At 48.1% G+C, this 15,013-nt stretch overlaps 1 protein-coding gene across 1 annotated transcript in view; it reads left to right on the top strand.

Moving 5' to 3' along the window:
* Window positions 1–15,013, top strand: part of LOC117525277 (titin-like) — a 363,294-nt gene that overhangs the window by 187,480 nt on the left and 160,801 nt on the right. Inside the window, 3 exon segments of the mRNA XM_034187118.1 lie at window positions 8,984–9,262; window positions 9,481–9,889; window positions 10,012–10,136. Coding sequence (XP_034043009.1) covers window positions 8,984–9,262; window positions 9,481–9,889; window positions 10,012–10,136 — 813 coding nt within the window.

Genomic DNA, 15,013 nt, shown 5'->3' with positions numbered 1-15,013 from the left:
CAGCAATTCAAGGAGAACATGCGGCTAAACATGTCACTCCCGGTCTGATTGGGGAGGGGCCCAGAGAAAACAACAGAGTCCGACATTGTTTTTGCAAAGTTACACACCGATTCAATGTTAATTTTAGTGACCTCCGATTGGCGTAACCGAGTGTCATTACTGCCGACGTGAATTACAATCTTACCAAATTTACGCTTAGCCTTAGCCAGCAATTTCAAATGTCCTTCGATGTCGCCTGCTCTGGCCCCCGGAAGACAATTGACAATGGTTGCTGGTGTCGCTAACTTCACATTTCTCAAAACAGAGTCGCCAATAACCAGAGTTTGATCCTCGGCGAGTGTATCGTCGAGTGGGGAAAAACGGTTAGAGATGTGAACGGGTTGACGGTGTACACGGGGCTTCTGTTTAGGGCTACGCTTCCTCCTCACAGTCACCCAGTCAGCCTGCCTTCCCGACTGCCCGGGATCTGCCAGGGGGGAACTAACGGCGGCTAAGCTACCTTGGTCCGCACCGACTACAGGGGCCTGGCTAGCTGTAGAATTTTCCATGGTGCGGAGCCGAGCCTCCAATTCGCCCAGCCTGGCCTCCAAAGCTACGAATAAGCTGCACTTATTACATGTACCGTTACTGCTAAAAGAGGCCGAGGAATAACTAAACATTTCACACCCAGAGCAGAAAAGTACGGGAGAGACAGGAGAAGCCGCCATGCTAAAACGGCTAAGAGCTAGTAGCTACGCTAAGGTAGCGGATTCCCAAACAGGGAATCCGACACTAGACAGGCTTTGGAGCAGCACAGGTAATGCACGACAACAGTGCTAAAAAATAAAATAAAAATAAAAATCCACTGGACAGGCTGTGGAGCAGCACAGGCAACGCACGACAACAGTGCTAAAACAAAATAAAAATCCACTAGACAGGCTGTGGAGCAGCACAGGTAACGCACAACAACAGTGCTAAAAAATAAAATAAAAATAAAAATCCACTGGACAGGCTGTGGAGCAGCACAGGCAACGCACGACAACAGTGCTAAAACAAAATAAAAATCCACTAGACAGGCTGTGGAGCAGCACAGGTAACGCACGACAACAGTGCTAAAACAAAATAAAAATCCACTAGACAGGCTGTGGAGCAGCACAGGTAACGCACGACAACAGTGCTAAAATAAAATAAAAATCCACTAGACAGGCTGTGGAGCAGCACAGGTAACGCACGACAACAGTGCTAAAATAAAATAAAAATCCACTAGACAGGCTGTGGAGCAGCACAGGTAACGCACAACAACAGTGCTAAAAAATAAAATAAAAATAAAAATCCACTGGACAGGCTGTGGAGCAGCACAGGCAACGCACGACAACAGTGCTAAAACAAAATAAAAATCCACTAGACAGGCTGTGGAGCAGCACAGGTAACGCACGACAACAGTGCTAAAACAAAATAGAAATCCACTAGACAGGCTGTGGAGCAGCACAGGTAACGCACAACAACAGTGCTAAAACAAAATAAAAATCCACTAGACAGGCTGTGGAGCAGCACAGGTAACGCACAACAACAGTGCTAAAACAAAATAAAAATCCACTAGACAGGCTGTGGAGCAGCACAGGTAACGCACGACAACAGTGCTAAAACAAAATAAAAATCCACTAGACAGGCTGTGGAGCAGCACAGGTAACGCACAACAACAGTGCTAAAACAAATAAAAATCCACTGGACAGGCTGTGGAGCAGCACAGGTAACGCACAACAACAGTGCTAAAAAATAAAATAAAATAAAAATAAAAATCCACTGGACAGGCTGTGGAGCAGCACAGGCAACGCACGACAACAGTGCTAAAAATAAAATAAAATAAAAATAAAAATCCACTAGACAGGCTGTGGAGCAGCACAGGTAACGCACGACAACAGTGCTAAAACAAAATAAAAATCCACTAGACAGGCTGTGGAGCAGCACAGGTAACGCACGACAACAGCGCTAAATAAAAATCCACTGGACAGGCTGTGGAGCAGCACAGGTAACGCACGACAACAGCGCCCAAAAAAATAAAATCAAAATCAAAATCCACTGGACAGGCTGTGGAGCAGCACAGGTAACGCACAACAACAGTGCTAAAAAATAAAATAAAATAAAAATAAAAATCCACTAGACAGGCTGTGGAGCAGCACAGGTAACGCACGACAACAGCGCTAAATAAAAATCCACTGGACAGGCTGTGGAGCAGCACAGGTAACGCACGACAACAGCGCCCAAAAAATAAAATAAAAATCAAAATCCACTGGACAGGCTGTGGAGCAGCACAGGTAACGCACGACAACAGTGCTAAAAAATAAAATAAAAATCCACTGGACAGGCTGTGGAGCAGCACAGGTAACGCACGACAACAGTGCTAAAAAATAAAATAAAAATCCACTGGACAGGCTGTGGAGCAGCACAGGTAACGCACGACAACAGTGCTAAAAAATAAAATAAAAATCCACTGGACAGGCTGTGGAGCAGCACAGGTAACGCACGACAACAGTGGTAAAAAATAAAATAAAAATCCACTGGACAGGCTGTGGAGCAGCACAGGTAACGCACGACAACAGTGCTAAAAAATAAAATAAAAATCCACTGGACAGGCTGTGGAGCAGCACAGGTAACACACGACAACAGTGCTAAAAAAAATAAATAAATAAATAAATAAAATAAAATAATAAAATAAAAATCCACTGGACAGGCTGTGGAGCAGCACAGGTAACGCACAACAACAGTGCTAAAAAATAAAATAAAATAAAAATAAAAATCCACTGGACAGGCTGTGGAGCAGCACAGGCAACGCACGACAACAGTGCTAAAACAAAATAAAAATCCACTAGACAGGCTGTGGAGCAGCACAGGTAACGCACAACAACAGTGCTAAAAAAAAAAAAAATAAAATAAATAAATAAATAAAATAAAATAATAAAATAAAAATCCACTGGACAGGCTGCGGAGCAGCACAGGTAACACACGACAACAGTGGTAAAAAATAAATAAAAATCCACTAGACAGGCTGTGGAGCAGCACAGGTAACACACGACAACAGTGCTAAAACAAAATCAAAATCCACTAGACAGGCTGTGGAGCAGCACAGGTAACGCACGACAACAGTGCTAAAACAAAATAGAAATCCACTAGACAGGCTGTGGAGCAGCACAGGTAACGCACAACAACAGTGCTAAAACAAAATAAAAATCCACTAGACAGGCTGTGGAGCAGCACAGGTAACGCACAACAACAGTGCTAAAACAAAATAAAAATCCACTAGACAGGCTGTGGAGCAGCACAGGTAACGCACGACAACAGTGCTAAAACAAAATAAAAATCCACTAGACAGGCTGTGGAGCAGCACAGGTAACGCACAACAACAGTGCTAAAACAAAATAAAAATCCACTGGACAGGCTGTGGAGCAGCACAGGTAACGCACAACAACAGTGCTAAAAAATAAAATAAAATAAAAATAAAAATCCACTGGACAGGCTGTGGAGCAGCACAGGCAACGCACGACAACAGTGCTAAAAAATAAAATAAAATAAAAATAAAAATCCACTAGACAGGCTGTGGAGCAGCACAGGTAACGCACGACAACAGTGCTAAAACAAAATAAAAATCCACTAGACAGGCTGTGGAGCAGCACAGGTAACGCACGACAACAGCGCTAAATAAAAATCCACTGGACAGGCTGTGGAGCAGCACAGGTAACGCACGACAACAGCGCCCAAAAAAATAAAATAAAAATCAAAATCCACTGGACAGGCTGTGGAGCAGCACAGGTAACGCACAACAACAGTGCTAAAAAATAAAATAAAATAAAAATAAAAATCCACTAGACAGGCTGTGGAGCAGCACAGGTAACACACGACAACAGTGCTAAATAAAAATCCACTGGACAGGCTGTGGAGCAGCACAGGTAACGCACGACAACAGCGCCCAAAAAAATAAAATAAAAATCAAAATCCACTGGACAGGCTGTGGAGCAGCACAGGTAACGCACGACAACAGTGCTAAAAAATAAAATAAAAATCCACTGGACAGGCTGTGGAGCAGCACAGGTAACGCACGACAACAGTGCTAAAAATAAAATAAAAATCCACTGGACAGGCTGTGGAGCAGCACAGGTAACGCACGACAACAGTGCTAAAAAATAAAATAAAAATCCACTGGACAGGCTGTGGAGCAGCACAGGTAACGCACGACAACAGTGGTAAAAAATAAAATAAAAATCCACTGGACAGGCTGTGGAGCAGCACAGGTAACGCACGACAACAGTGCTAAAAAATAAAATAAAAATCCACTGGACAGGCTGTGGAGCAGCACAGGTAACGCACGACAACAGTGCTAAAAAAAAATAAATAAATAAATAAATAAAATAAAATAATAAAATAAAAATCCACTGGACAGGCTGTGGAGCAGCACAGGTAACGCACAACAACAGTGCTAAAAAATAAAATAAAATAAAAATAAAAATCCACTGGACAGGCTGTGGAGCAGCACAGGTAACGCACGACAACAGTGCTAAAAAATAAAATAAAAATCCACTGGACAGGCTGTGGAGCAGCACAGGTAACGCACGACAACAGTGGTAAAAAATAAAATAAAAATCCACTGGACAGGCTGTGGAGCAGCACAGGTAACGCACGACAACAGTGCTAAAAAATAAAATAAAAATCCACTGGACAGGCTGTGGAGCAGCACAGGTAACACACGACAACAGTGCTAAAAAAAAATAAATAAATAAATAAATAAAATAAAATAATAAAATAAAAATCCACTGGACAGGCTGTGGAGCAGCACAGGTAACGCACAACAACAGTGCTAAAAAATAAAATAAAATAAAAATCCACTGGACAGGCTGTGGAGCAGCACAGGCAACGCACGACAACAGTGCTAAAACAAAATAAAAATCCACTAGACAGGCTGTGGAGCAGCACAGGTAACGCACGACAACAGTGCTAAAACAAAATAAAAATCCACTAGACAGGCTGTGGAGCAGCACAGGTAACGCACAACAACAGTGCTAAAAAAAAAATAAATAAAATAAATAAATAAATAAAATAAAATAATAAAATAAAAATCCACTGGACAGGCTGCGGAGCAGCACAGGTAACACACGACAACAGTGGTAAAAAATAAATAAAAATCCACTAGACAGGCTGTGGAGCAGCACAGGTAACACACGACAACAGTGCCAAAAAAAATAAAATCAAAATCAAAATCCACTGGACAGGCTGTGGAGCAGCACAGGCAACGCACGACAACAGTGCTAAAACAAAATAAAAATCCACTAGACAGGCTGTGGAGCAGCACAGGTAACACACGACAACAGTGCTAAAAAAAAAATAAATAAAATAAATAAATAAATAAAATAAAATAATAAAATAAAAATCCACTGGACAGGCTGCGGAGCAGCACAGGCAACGCACGACAACAGTGCTAAAACAAAATAAAAATCCACTAGACAGGCTGTGGAGCAGCACAGGTAACGCACAACAACAGTGCTAAAAAAAAAATAAATAAAATAAATAAATAAATAAAATAAAATAATAAAATAAAAATCCACTGGACAGGCTGCGGAGCAGCACAGGTAACACACGACAACAGTGGTAAAAAATAAATAAAAATCCACTAGACAGGCTGTGGAGCAGCACAGGTAACACACGACAACAGTGCCAAAAAAAATAAAATCAAAATCAAAATCCACTGGACAGGCTGTGGAGCAGCACAGGCAACGCACGACAACAGTGCTAAAATAAAATAAAAATCCACTAGACAGGCTGTGGAGCAAATAATCAATAAACTCAAATTCCTCATCATATCCACACCAATAACAGCACACATCGCATAATAAAAAAAAACAAACAAAAAACAACAAAATCAGTAACTTAATTGTCCATACTTTAACTAACAGCTATATAGTCCTTCAAACATGAATTGAATTTTCAGAGAATTCAGAGAATTTAGACAATTTTCACATATTCACAAAACATCAGTTCCTTATATTGGCGTTTAAACTGACTGACATTTGGACATCGCTTGAGTTCCTTCGCCAGATTATTCCATATTTTAGGGCCACAAGTAGAAACACAAAAGCCTTTCCTGGTCATCCGTACGCCAGCAACTTTAAAATGATACAAGCCCCTAAATTATATTCTGTTCTATTCTCAAGACTTTTCCATAAATTGCCTCAATGTTAACCCTGCATCACCTTTAGCACCATTAGCTCCTCACCTGTGGTGGTCTCCTCTTTTAGCTCCTCACCTGTGGTGGTCTCCTTCCTTAGCTCCTCACTTGTGGTGGTCTCCTTCCTTAGCTCCTCACCTGTGGTGGTCTCCTCTCTTAGCTCCTCACCTGTGGTGGTCTCCTCTTTTAGCTCCTCACCTGTGGTGGTCTCCTTCCTTAGCTCCTCACTTGTGGTGGTCTCCTTCTTTACCTCCTCACCTGTGGTGGTCTCCTTCCTTAGCTCCTCACCTGTGGTGGTCTCCTCTCTTAGCTCCTCACCTGTGGTGGTCTCCTCTTTTAGCTCCTCACCTGTGGTGGTCTCCTCTTTTAGCTCCTCACCTGTGGTGGTCTCCTTCCTTAGCTCCTCACTTGTGGTGGTCTCTTTTAGCTCCTCACCTGTGGTGGTCTCCTTCCTTAGCTCCTCACCTGTGGTGGTCTCCTTCCCTAGCTCCTCACCTGTGGTGGTCTCCTCTTTCAGCTCCTCACCTGTGGTGGTCTCCTTCCCTAGCTCCTCACCTGTGGTGGTCTCCTCTCTTAGCTCCTCACCTGTGGTGGTCTCCTTCCTTAGCTCCTCACCTGTGGTGGTCTCTCTTAGCTCCTCACCTGTGGTGGTCTCCTCTTTTAGCTCCTCACCTGTGGTGGTCTCCTTCCTTAGCCCCTCACCTGTGGTGGTCTCCTCTCTTAGCTCCTCACCTGTGATGGTCTCCTCTCTTAGCTCCTCACCTGTGGTGGTCTCCTTCCTTAGCTCCTCACCTGTGGTGGTCTCCTCTCTTAGCTCCTCACCTGTGGTGGTCTCCTCTTTTAGCTCCTCACCTGTGGTGGTCTCCTGTCTTAGCTCCTCACCTGTGGTGGTCTCCTCTGTTAGCGCCTCACCTGTGGTGGTCTCCTCTTTTAACTCCTCACCTGTGGTGGTCTCCTTCTTTACCTCCTCACCTGTGGTGGTCTCCTATCTTAGCTCCTCACCTGTGGTGGTCTCCTCTCTTAGCTTCTCACCTGTGGTGGTCTCCTCTTTTAGCTCCTCACCTGTGGTGATCTCCTCTCTTAGCTCCTCACCTGTGGTGGTCTTCTCTTTTAGCTCCTCACCTGTGGTGGTCTCCTCTCTTAGCTCCTCACCTGTGGTGGTCTCCTCTTTTAGCTCCTCACTTGTGGTGGTCTCCTTTACCTCCTCACCTGTGGTGGTCTCCTTCCTTAGCTCCTCACCTGTGGTGGTCTCCTCTCTTAGCTCCTCACCTGTGGTGGTCTCCTCTTTTAGCTCCTCACCTGTGGTGGTCTCCTTCCTTAGCTCCTCACTTGTGGTGGTCTCCTCTTTTAGCTCCTCACCTGTGGTGGTCTCCTTCCTTAGCTCCTCACCTGTGGTGGTCTCCTTCCCTAGCTCCTCACCTGTGGTGGTCTCCTCTTTTAGCTCCTCACCTGTGGTGGTCTCCTCTTTTAGCTCCTCACCTGTGGTGGTCTCCTTCCCTAGCTCCTCACCTGTGGTGGTCTCCTTCCCTAGCTCCTCACCTGTGGTGGTCTCCTTCCCTAGCTCCTCACCTGTGGTGGTCTCCTCTCTTAGCTCCTCACCTGTGGTGGTCTCCTTCCTTAGCTCCTCACCTGTGGTGGTCTCCTCTTTTAACTCCTCACCTGTGGTGGTCTCCTCTCTTAGCTCCTCACCTGTGGTGGTCTCCTCTGTTAGCGCCTCACCTGTGGTGGTCTCCTCTTAACTCCTCACCTGTGGTGGTCTCCTTCTTTACCTCCTCACCTGTGGTGGTCTCCTTTACCTCCTCACCTGTGGTGGTCTCCTTCTTTACCTCGTCACCTGTGGTGGTCTCCTCTTTTAGCTCCTCACCTGTGGTGGTCTCCTTCCTTAGCCCCTCACCTGTGGTGGTCTCCTCTCTTAGCTCCTCACCTGTGATGGTCTCCTCTCTTAGCTCCTCACCTGTGGTGGTCTCCTTCCTTAGCTCCTCACCTGTGGTGGTCTCCTCTCTTAGCTCCTCACCTGTGGTGGTCTCCTCTTTTAGCTCCTCACCTGTGGTGGTCTCCTCTCTTAGCTCCTCACCTGTGGTGGTCTCCTCTCTTAGCTCCTCACCTGTAGTGGTCTCCTCTGTTAGCGCCTCACCTGTGGTGGTCTCCTCTTTTAACTCCTCACCTGTGGTGGTCTCCTTCCTTAGCTCCTCACTTGTGGTGGTCTCCTTCTTTACCTCCTCACCTGTGGTGGTCTCCCTCCTTAGCCCCTCACCTGTGGTGGTCTCCTCTCTTAGCTCCTCACCTGTGATGGTCTCCTCTCTTAGCTCCTCACCTGTGGTGGTCTCCTTCCTTAGCTCCTCACCTGTGGTGGTCTCCTCTCTTAGCTCCTCACCTGTGGTGGTCTTCTCTTTTAGCTCCTCACCTGTGGTGGTCTCCTCTCTTAGCTCCTCACCTGTGGTGGTCTCCTCTCGTAGCTCCTCACCTGTGATGGTCTCCTCTCTTAGCTCCTCACCTGTGGTGGTCTCCTTCCTTAGCTCCTCACCTGTGGTGGTCTCCTCTCTTAGCTCCTCACCTGTGGTGGTCTTCTCTTTTAGCTCCTCACCTGTGGTGGTCTCCTCTCTTAGCTCCTCACCTGTGGTGGTCTTCTCTTTTAGCTCCTCACCTGTGGTGGTCTCATGCAGCATCATGTATGTGTTGTAGCACTGACAGCACTAAGGACTGGAAAATTGCTGTTGTCTGGAAAACACTGACCTCTTTTCTGACCTCTGATGTGTAAACTGATCTTAAGCTCTGGTTTCTTTGTTCCAGAAAAACTGAGGATTATCACTCCAATTAAAGACACAGAAGTGAAGGAAGGAAGTGAGATTGTCTTCAACTGTGAAACAAACTCTGAAGGAGCAAAGGCCAAGTGGCTGAAAAATGAGGAAACCATCTTCGAGAGCAGCAAGTACATGATGACGCAGAGAGATAACCTGTTCTCCCTGAGGGTCAGAGACGCCCAAAAGTCAGACAAAGACGACTACACCATCAGTCTGACCAATCACAGAGGAGAACATGCCAAGTGCACTGCCAGCGCCAGAGTCACAGGTCAAGTCTCTATATTTAATATGGTTCAGCTGATTCAGTGTCGTGTCTGTTTGAATACATTTTAAGACGTTTTTAAAAGTTGGTTTTAAACTCAAAACTTTTTTTAGTCTGAGAATAAAGTCACAACATTTTTTTTAAAATTGAGAACAAATAGTCACATATGGCAAGATAAAATTCAAAACTGTACCAAAAAGTGCTTCTCACATGTGCTCCTACAGAGGAGAAACTTAAGTTCCTGGACCCTATCGAGGACATTGAGACACAGGAGAAGAAGACCATCAGCTTTGTGTGCAAAGTCAACCGGCCTAAGGCCACAGTCCGGTGGATGAAGGGCGGCCAGGAGGTGCCGCTCAGCAAACGTATCATCTACAGGCCTGAGGGACTTAAACACACCCTGACCATTAAAGAGTGTGTCATGGACGATGAGGGCGAGTACACCGCCATGGTCGGGGACGACAAGTGCACAGCTGAGCTGATCATTAGCGAAGCACCGACAGACTTCACGGCGCAGCTCAAAGACCAGACCATCACCGAGTTTGAGGACGCCGAGTTCACCTGCAAGTTGTCCAAAGAGAAAGCTGCTGTTAAGTGGTACAGAGAAGGACGTGAGATCAGAGAAGGACACAGGTAACGACATGAATCTCCCCTATCTCACCGTGTCTGATGCTGCTCACTCTAGTTTGACATCTCTGAGCGTTTTTATAAAAAGCTCTAATATATCTACTTTAAAAATGTTTAATTTCTCTTAGATATCACATGGAGAAAGAAGGAAAGACATGCACGCTGATCATCAAGGTCTGCAGACCTGATGATGAATGTGAATACGCATGTGGCTTGGAAGAAAGGAGGACCAGAGCCAGATTATTTGTTGAGGGTAGGTTCTTCAGAAAATCAGATATCTGAAGTTCCAGCAGGTTTTTGTTTTTTTTACTTAAAAAAGTATTATTATTATTATTAATTAGTGATCTTAATATTTGTCCAAAGTTAAATCTAATTATTTTTGGGCAGCCAGTCATGGGTCAGTTGTGGCTTTCAGTATTTCTTAAAATATGCAAGTTAGTTTGTTAATTAGTTACAAAAATGTTCAAGAAAACTGAAAATGAACTCTTAGTTCCACATTTGATCCACATCAGCAAATATCAATATTAATGGGTTCTTCTTCTTAATAAAACATTGGTTGCAGTCAACTAATTGGAGGCATTTAAGATAAGATAAACTTTATTGATTGCAGCAGCACAAAGTCTTACATTAGTAAAGAAAAAAATTACATTAAAGAAAGGTGAGTAAAGTATATAAAGTGTACAAACTATAACACCATGTTTGCTGGTAAATGCAAACATGCTGGTGTGAAACAGATTTAGTAAAAATAGAGTATAAGTGAGTATAAATATGTATAGATACAGTCAAATTATTGCACAGATAAGGTGCACAGATGTGCATGTGATAAAGCACAAAAAAGAGTGGCAGTCAGTGGCAGTTCTACACTGAATTACTCCCCGGGCAACACAACGTCCGAGCGCCCCTGTTGTGAAAGTGTAGTGACACGGACCCACAACAGGGGCCGCAAATGAACGGTCAATAGATGAGCCAAAAAGTAACAATTTAATGTTGTGAAATGTGCACAACGAAATACAGACAATCTCAGAATATAATTACAGTCAAATCACAAAGGTGACGTGTGGGCAGGCTCGAGGATAGAAGACGTCTGTCCTGAGAAGAGCCGGAACCACACGATTTCCGCCGCCACCGAACCTGGTGAATACTGGAGCCGCCAAGTCCCGAATTCCCAGGTGATCACCGTCCCCGACTGTCGGATCTGGTACTGCTGGCGAGAACAAAGACAGTCAAGTGTACGTGTGTGCACACCCAGTAACAATAACGGTGGGAATGCCACCTCCACCTCTCACTCAATACGCTGATGAATTGACAGTGATCCCTCAGAGGAAAAGAGTGCCGTCCTGCACTCACTCAACCTCCACAGGAAGAGGGACCGGTACTCCTGCAAACACTCACAATATACAGCTTATAAGTAACACAAATGGCTGAGGATATTACCTCCAATGAAGTACGATATCTCGGCAACAAGGTGGAGATGACGTCTGGTCTTTATGGAGTGAGATGATGTTGAGTAGATGGGTGACAGCTGTCAAGAGATAATGAGTGACAGCTGTCACCCCCGGCTGTGTCCGTGGCGGCAGCGCCCTCTCGTGCCTGAAGCCCGCACTTCAGGCAGGGCGCCCACTGGTGGTGGGCCAGCAGTACCTCTTCTGGCGGCCCACACACAACAGGACCCCCCCCTCAACGGGCACCTCCTGGCGCCCGACCAGGCTTGTTCGGGTGACGGTGGTAGAAGTCGGCCAGGAGGGCCGGATCCAGGATGAAGCTCCTCTTCACCCAGGAGCGTTCTTCGGGTCCATACCCCTCCAAGTCCACCAAGTACTGGAACCCCCGGCCCATCCGACGGACGTCCAGGAGCCAGCGCACCGTCCAAGCCGGCTCCCCGTCAATGATCCGAGCAGGAGGCGGCGCCGGTCCGGGACCACAGAGGGGTGAGGTGTGGTGAGGCTTGATTCGTGACACGTGAAAAACCGGATGGATCCGCAGTGAAGCCGGGAGTTGGAGCTTCACTGCGGCAGGACTGAGGACTTTGAGGATCTTGAATGGTCCGATATATCTGTCCTGAAGTTTCGGGGAGTCCACCTGGAGGGGGATGTCCTTTGTGGAAAGCCACACCTCCTGCCCGGGCTGGTAAGCAGGGGCCGGGGATCGCCGGCGGTCTGCATGGGTCTTCGCCCTCGTCCGGGCCTTCAACAAGGCAGAACGGGCGGAGCGCCACACCCGACGGCACTTCCGCAGGTGGGACTGGACCGAGGGCACACCGACCTCTCCCTCCACCACGGGAAACAATGGGGGCTGATACCCCAAACACACCTCAAATGGGGAGAGGCCGGTGGCAGAGGACACCTGGCTGTTATGCACATACTCGATCCAGGCCAGATGTTTACTCCAGGCCGTCGGGTGTGCGGACGTCACACAGCGTAGAGCTTGCTCCAATTCCTGATTGACCCATTCTGCCTGTCCATTGGTCTGCGGATGATACCCGGACGAGAGGCTCACAGTAGCCCGCAGTTCCCGGCAGAAGCTCCTCCAGACGTGTGAGGAGAACTGGGGACCACGATCTGAGACGATGTCGGTGGGTATCCCATGCAGACGGACGACGTGGTGGACCAGGAGGTCTGCTGTCTCCTGGGCTGTTGGAAGCTTCGGGAGGGCCACGAAGTGGGCCGCCTTGGAGAATTGGTCCACTATCGTGAAGATGGTGGTGTTGCCCTGGGACGGCGGGAGGCCCGTGACGAAATCCAGGCCGATGTGGGACCAGGGGCAATGAGGCACAGGTAATGGCTGGAGAAGTCCTTGGGACCTTTTATGGTCTGACTTGCCCCTGGCTCAGGTGGTGCAGGCCTGGATGTACTCCCGGACGTCGGCCTCCATAGACGCCCACCAGAAGCGCTGCTGGACAACTGCCACGGTCCTTCACACTCCTGGATGACAGGAGAGCTTGGAACCGTGACAGAAGTCTAAGACTGCAGCTCTGGCCTCTGGTGGGACGTACAACCGGTTCTTCGGACCTGTTCCTGGGTCCGGGCTCCATGCCAGGGCCTCCTGGACGATCTTCTCCATGTCCCAGGTGAGGGTGGCCACGATAGTGGACTCAGGCAGGATGGGCTCCGGTGGATCCGACAGTGCAGTCTTGACCTCCTCTTCGTGTACCCGGGACAAGGCATCCGACCTCTGGTTCTTGGTCCCGGGGCGATAGATCCGGAAGTCAAAACGCCCGAAGAACAGTGACCAGCGGGCTTGCCTGGGGTTCAGCCGCTTGGCGGTCCTGATATACTCCAGGTTCCGATGGTCAGTGAAAACCGTGAATGGCACAGACGCTCCCTCCAACAGGTGTCTCCACTCCTCAAGAGCCTCTTTCACCGCAAGGAGTTCTCGATTGCCGACGTCATAGTTCCGTTCAGCCGGGGTCAACCTGCGTGAAAAGTAGGCACACGGGTGAAGAACCTTATTGGTCTCTCCGCTCTGGGATAGCACGGCTCCTATCCCTGAGTCAGAGGCGCCCACTTCAACCACGAACTGGCGGCTAGGGTCGGGCTGCACCAAAACTGGCGCAGTAGAGAACCGTCGTTTCAACTCCTTGAACGCGGCTTCGCACCGATCCGACCAGGTGAAGGGGACTTTTGGAGAGGTCAGGGCTGTCAGGGGGCTAACTACCTGACTGTAGCCCTTAATGAACCTCCTATAGAAATTAGCGAAGCCGAGGAACTGTTGCAGCTTCCTATGGCTTGTTGGTTGGGGCCAATCTCTCACCGCCGCAACCTTGGCTGGATCAGGGGCGACGGAGTTAGAGGAGATGATAAACCCCAGGAAGGACAAAGACGTGCGGTGAAACTTGCACTTCTCGCCCTTCACAAACAGTCGGTTCTCTAATAACCACTGCAGGACCTGACGTACATGCTGGACATGGGTCTCAGGATCCGGAGAAAAGATGAGAATATCGTCCAGATATACGAAGACGAATCAGTGCAGGAAGTCCCGCAAGACGTCGTTAACCAAGGCTTGGAACGTCGCGGGGGCGTTGGTGAGGCCGAACGGCATGACCAGGTACTCAAAGTGACCTAACGGGGTGTTAAATGCCGTCTTCCATTCGTCTCCCTTCCGGATCCGAACCAGGTGATACGCATTTCTAAGATCCAGCTTAGTAAAGATTTTGGCTCCATGCAGGGGGGTGAACACGGAATCCAACAATGGCAATGGGTATCGGTTGCGAACCGTAATCTCATTCAGCCCCCTGTAATCAATGCATGGACGGAGTCCGCCATCTTTCTTGCCCACAAAAAAGAAACCTGCCCCCATCGGGGAGGTGGAGTTCCGGATCAGCCCGGCAGCTAATGAGTCCCGGATGTAGGTCTCCATTGATTCGCGCTCAGGTCGTGAGAGGTTGTACAGCCTGCTGGACGGGAACTCAGCGCCTGGAACCAAATCAATGGCACAATCGTACGGACGGTGCGGGGGAAGGGTGAGTGCCAGATCCTTGCTGAAGACGTCAGCAAGATCGTGGTACTCAACCGGCACTGCCGTCAGATTGGGAGGGACATTGACCTCCTCCTTAGCCTGTAAACCGGGAGGAACCGAGGATCCTAAACACACCCGATGGCAGGTTTCGCTCCACTGAACCACCACCCCAGACAGCCAATCAATCCGGGGATTGTGCTTCAACATCCATGGGAAGCCCAAAATCACGCGGGAGGTAGAAGGAGTTACAAAAAACTCAATCTCCTCCCGATGGTTTCCAGACACCACCAGAGTTACTGGTTGTGTCTTGTGTGTGATTAAAGGGAGGAGGGTGCCATCTAGTGCCCGCACCTGCAATGGCGAAGGAAGCGCCACCAGAGGAAGCCCTACCTCCCTTGCCCATCTGCTGTCTAGCAAATTCCCTTCTGACCCCGTGTCCACCAGCGCTGGGGCTTGAAGGGTTAAATCCCCGCTCAGGATTGTAACTGGGAGTCGTGTGGCAATCTGTGTGTGTCTCACGTGAATGTTTTGACCCCCCCTTAGCCCAGTCTCTGAGGGCGGTTGTTGTTGTGGCCGTTTGGGGCAGTTTTTCTGTGTGTGCTCCTTTGAGCTGCAGAGAAAACACTCCCCGCGGATCAGCCTCCTCCTTTTGGCCCTGTGCGTTTCCCTAACAAC

The sequence above is a fragment of the Thalassophryne amazonica genome, chromosome 14 (genome assembly GCF_902500255.1).
Source record: "Thalassophryne amazonica chromosome 14, fThaAma1.1, whole genome shotgun sequence".
Classification (NCBI taxonomy): Eukaryota; Metazoa; Chordata; class Actinopteri; order Batrachoidiformes; family Batrachoididae; genus Thalassophryne; species Thalassophryne amazonica.
The sequence above is the reverse complement of the archived record's forward strand: the minus strand, read 5'-3'. Positions and strand labels throughout refer to the sequence as shown.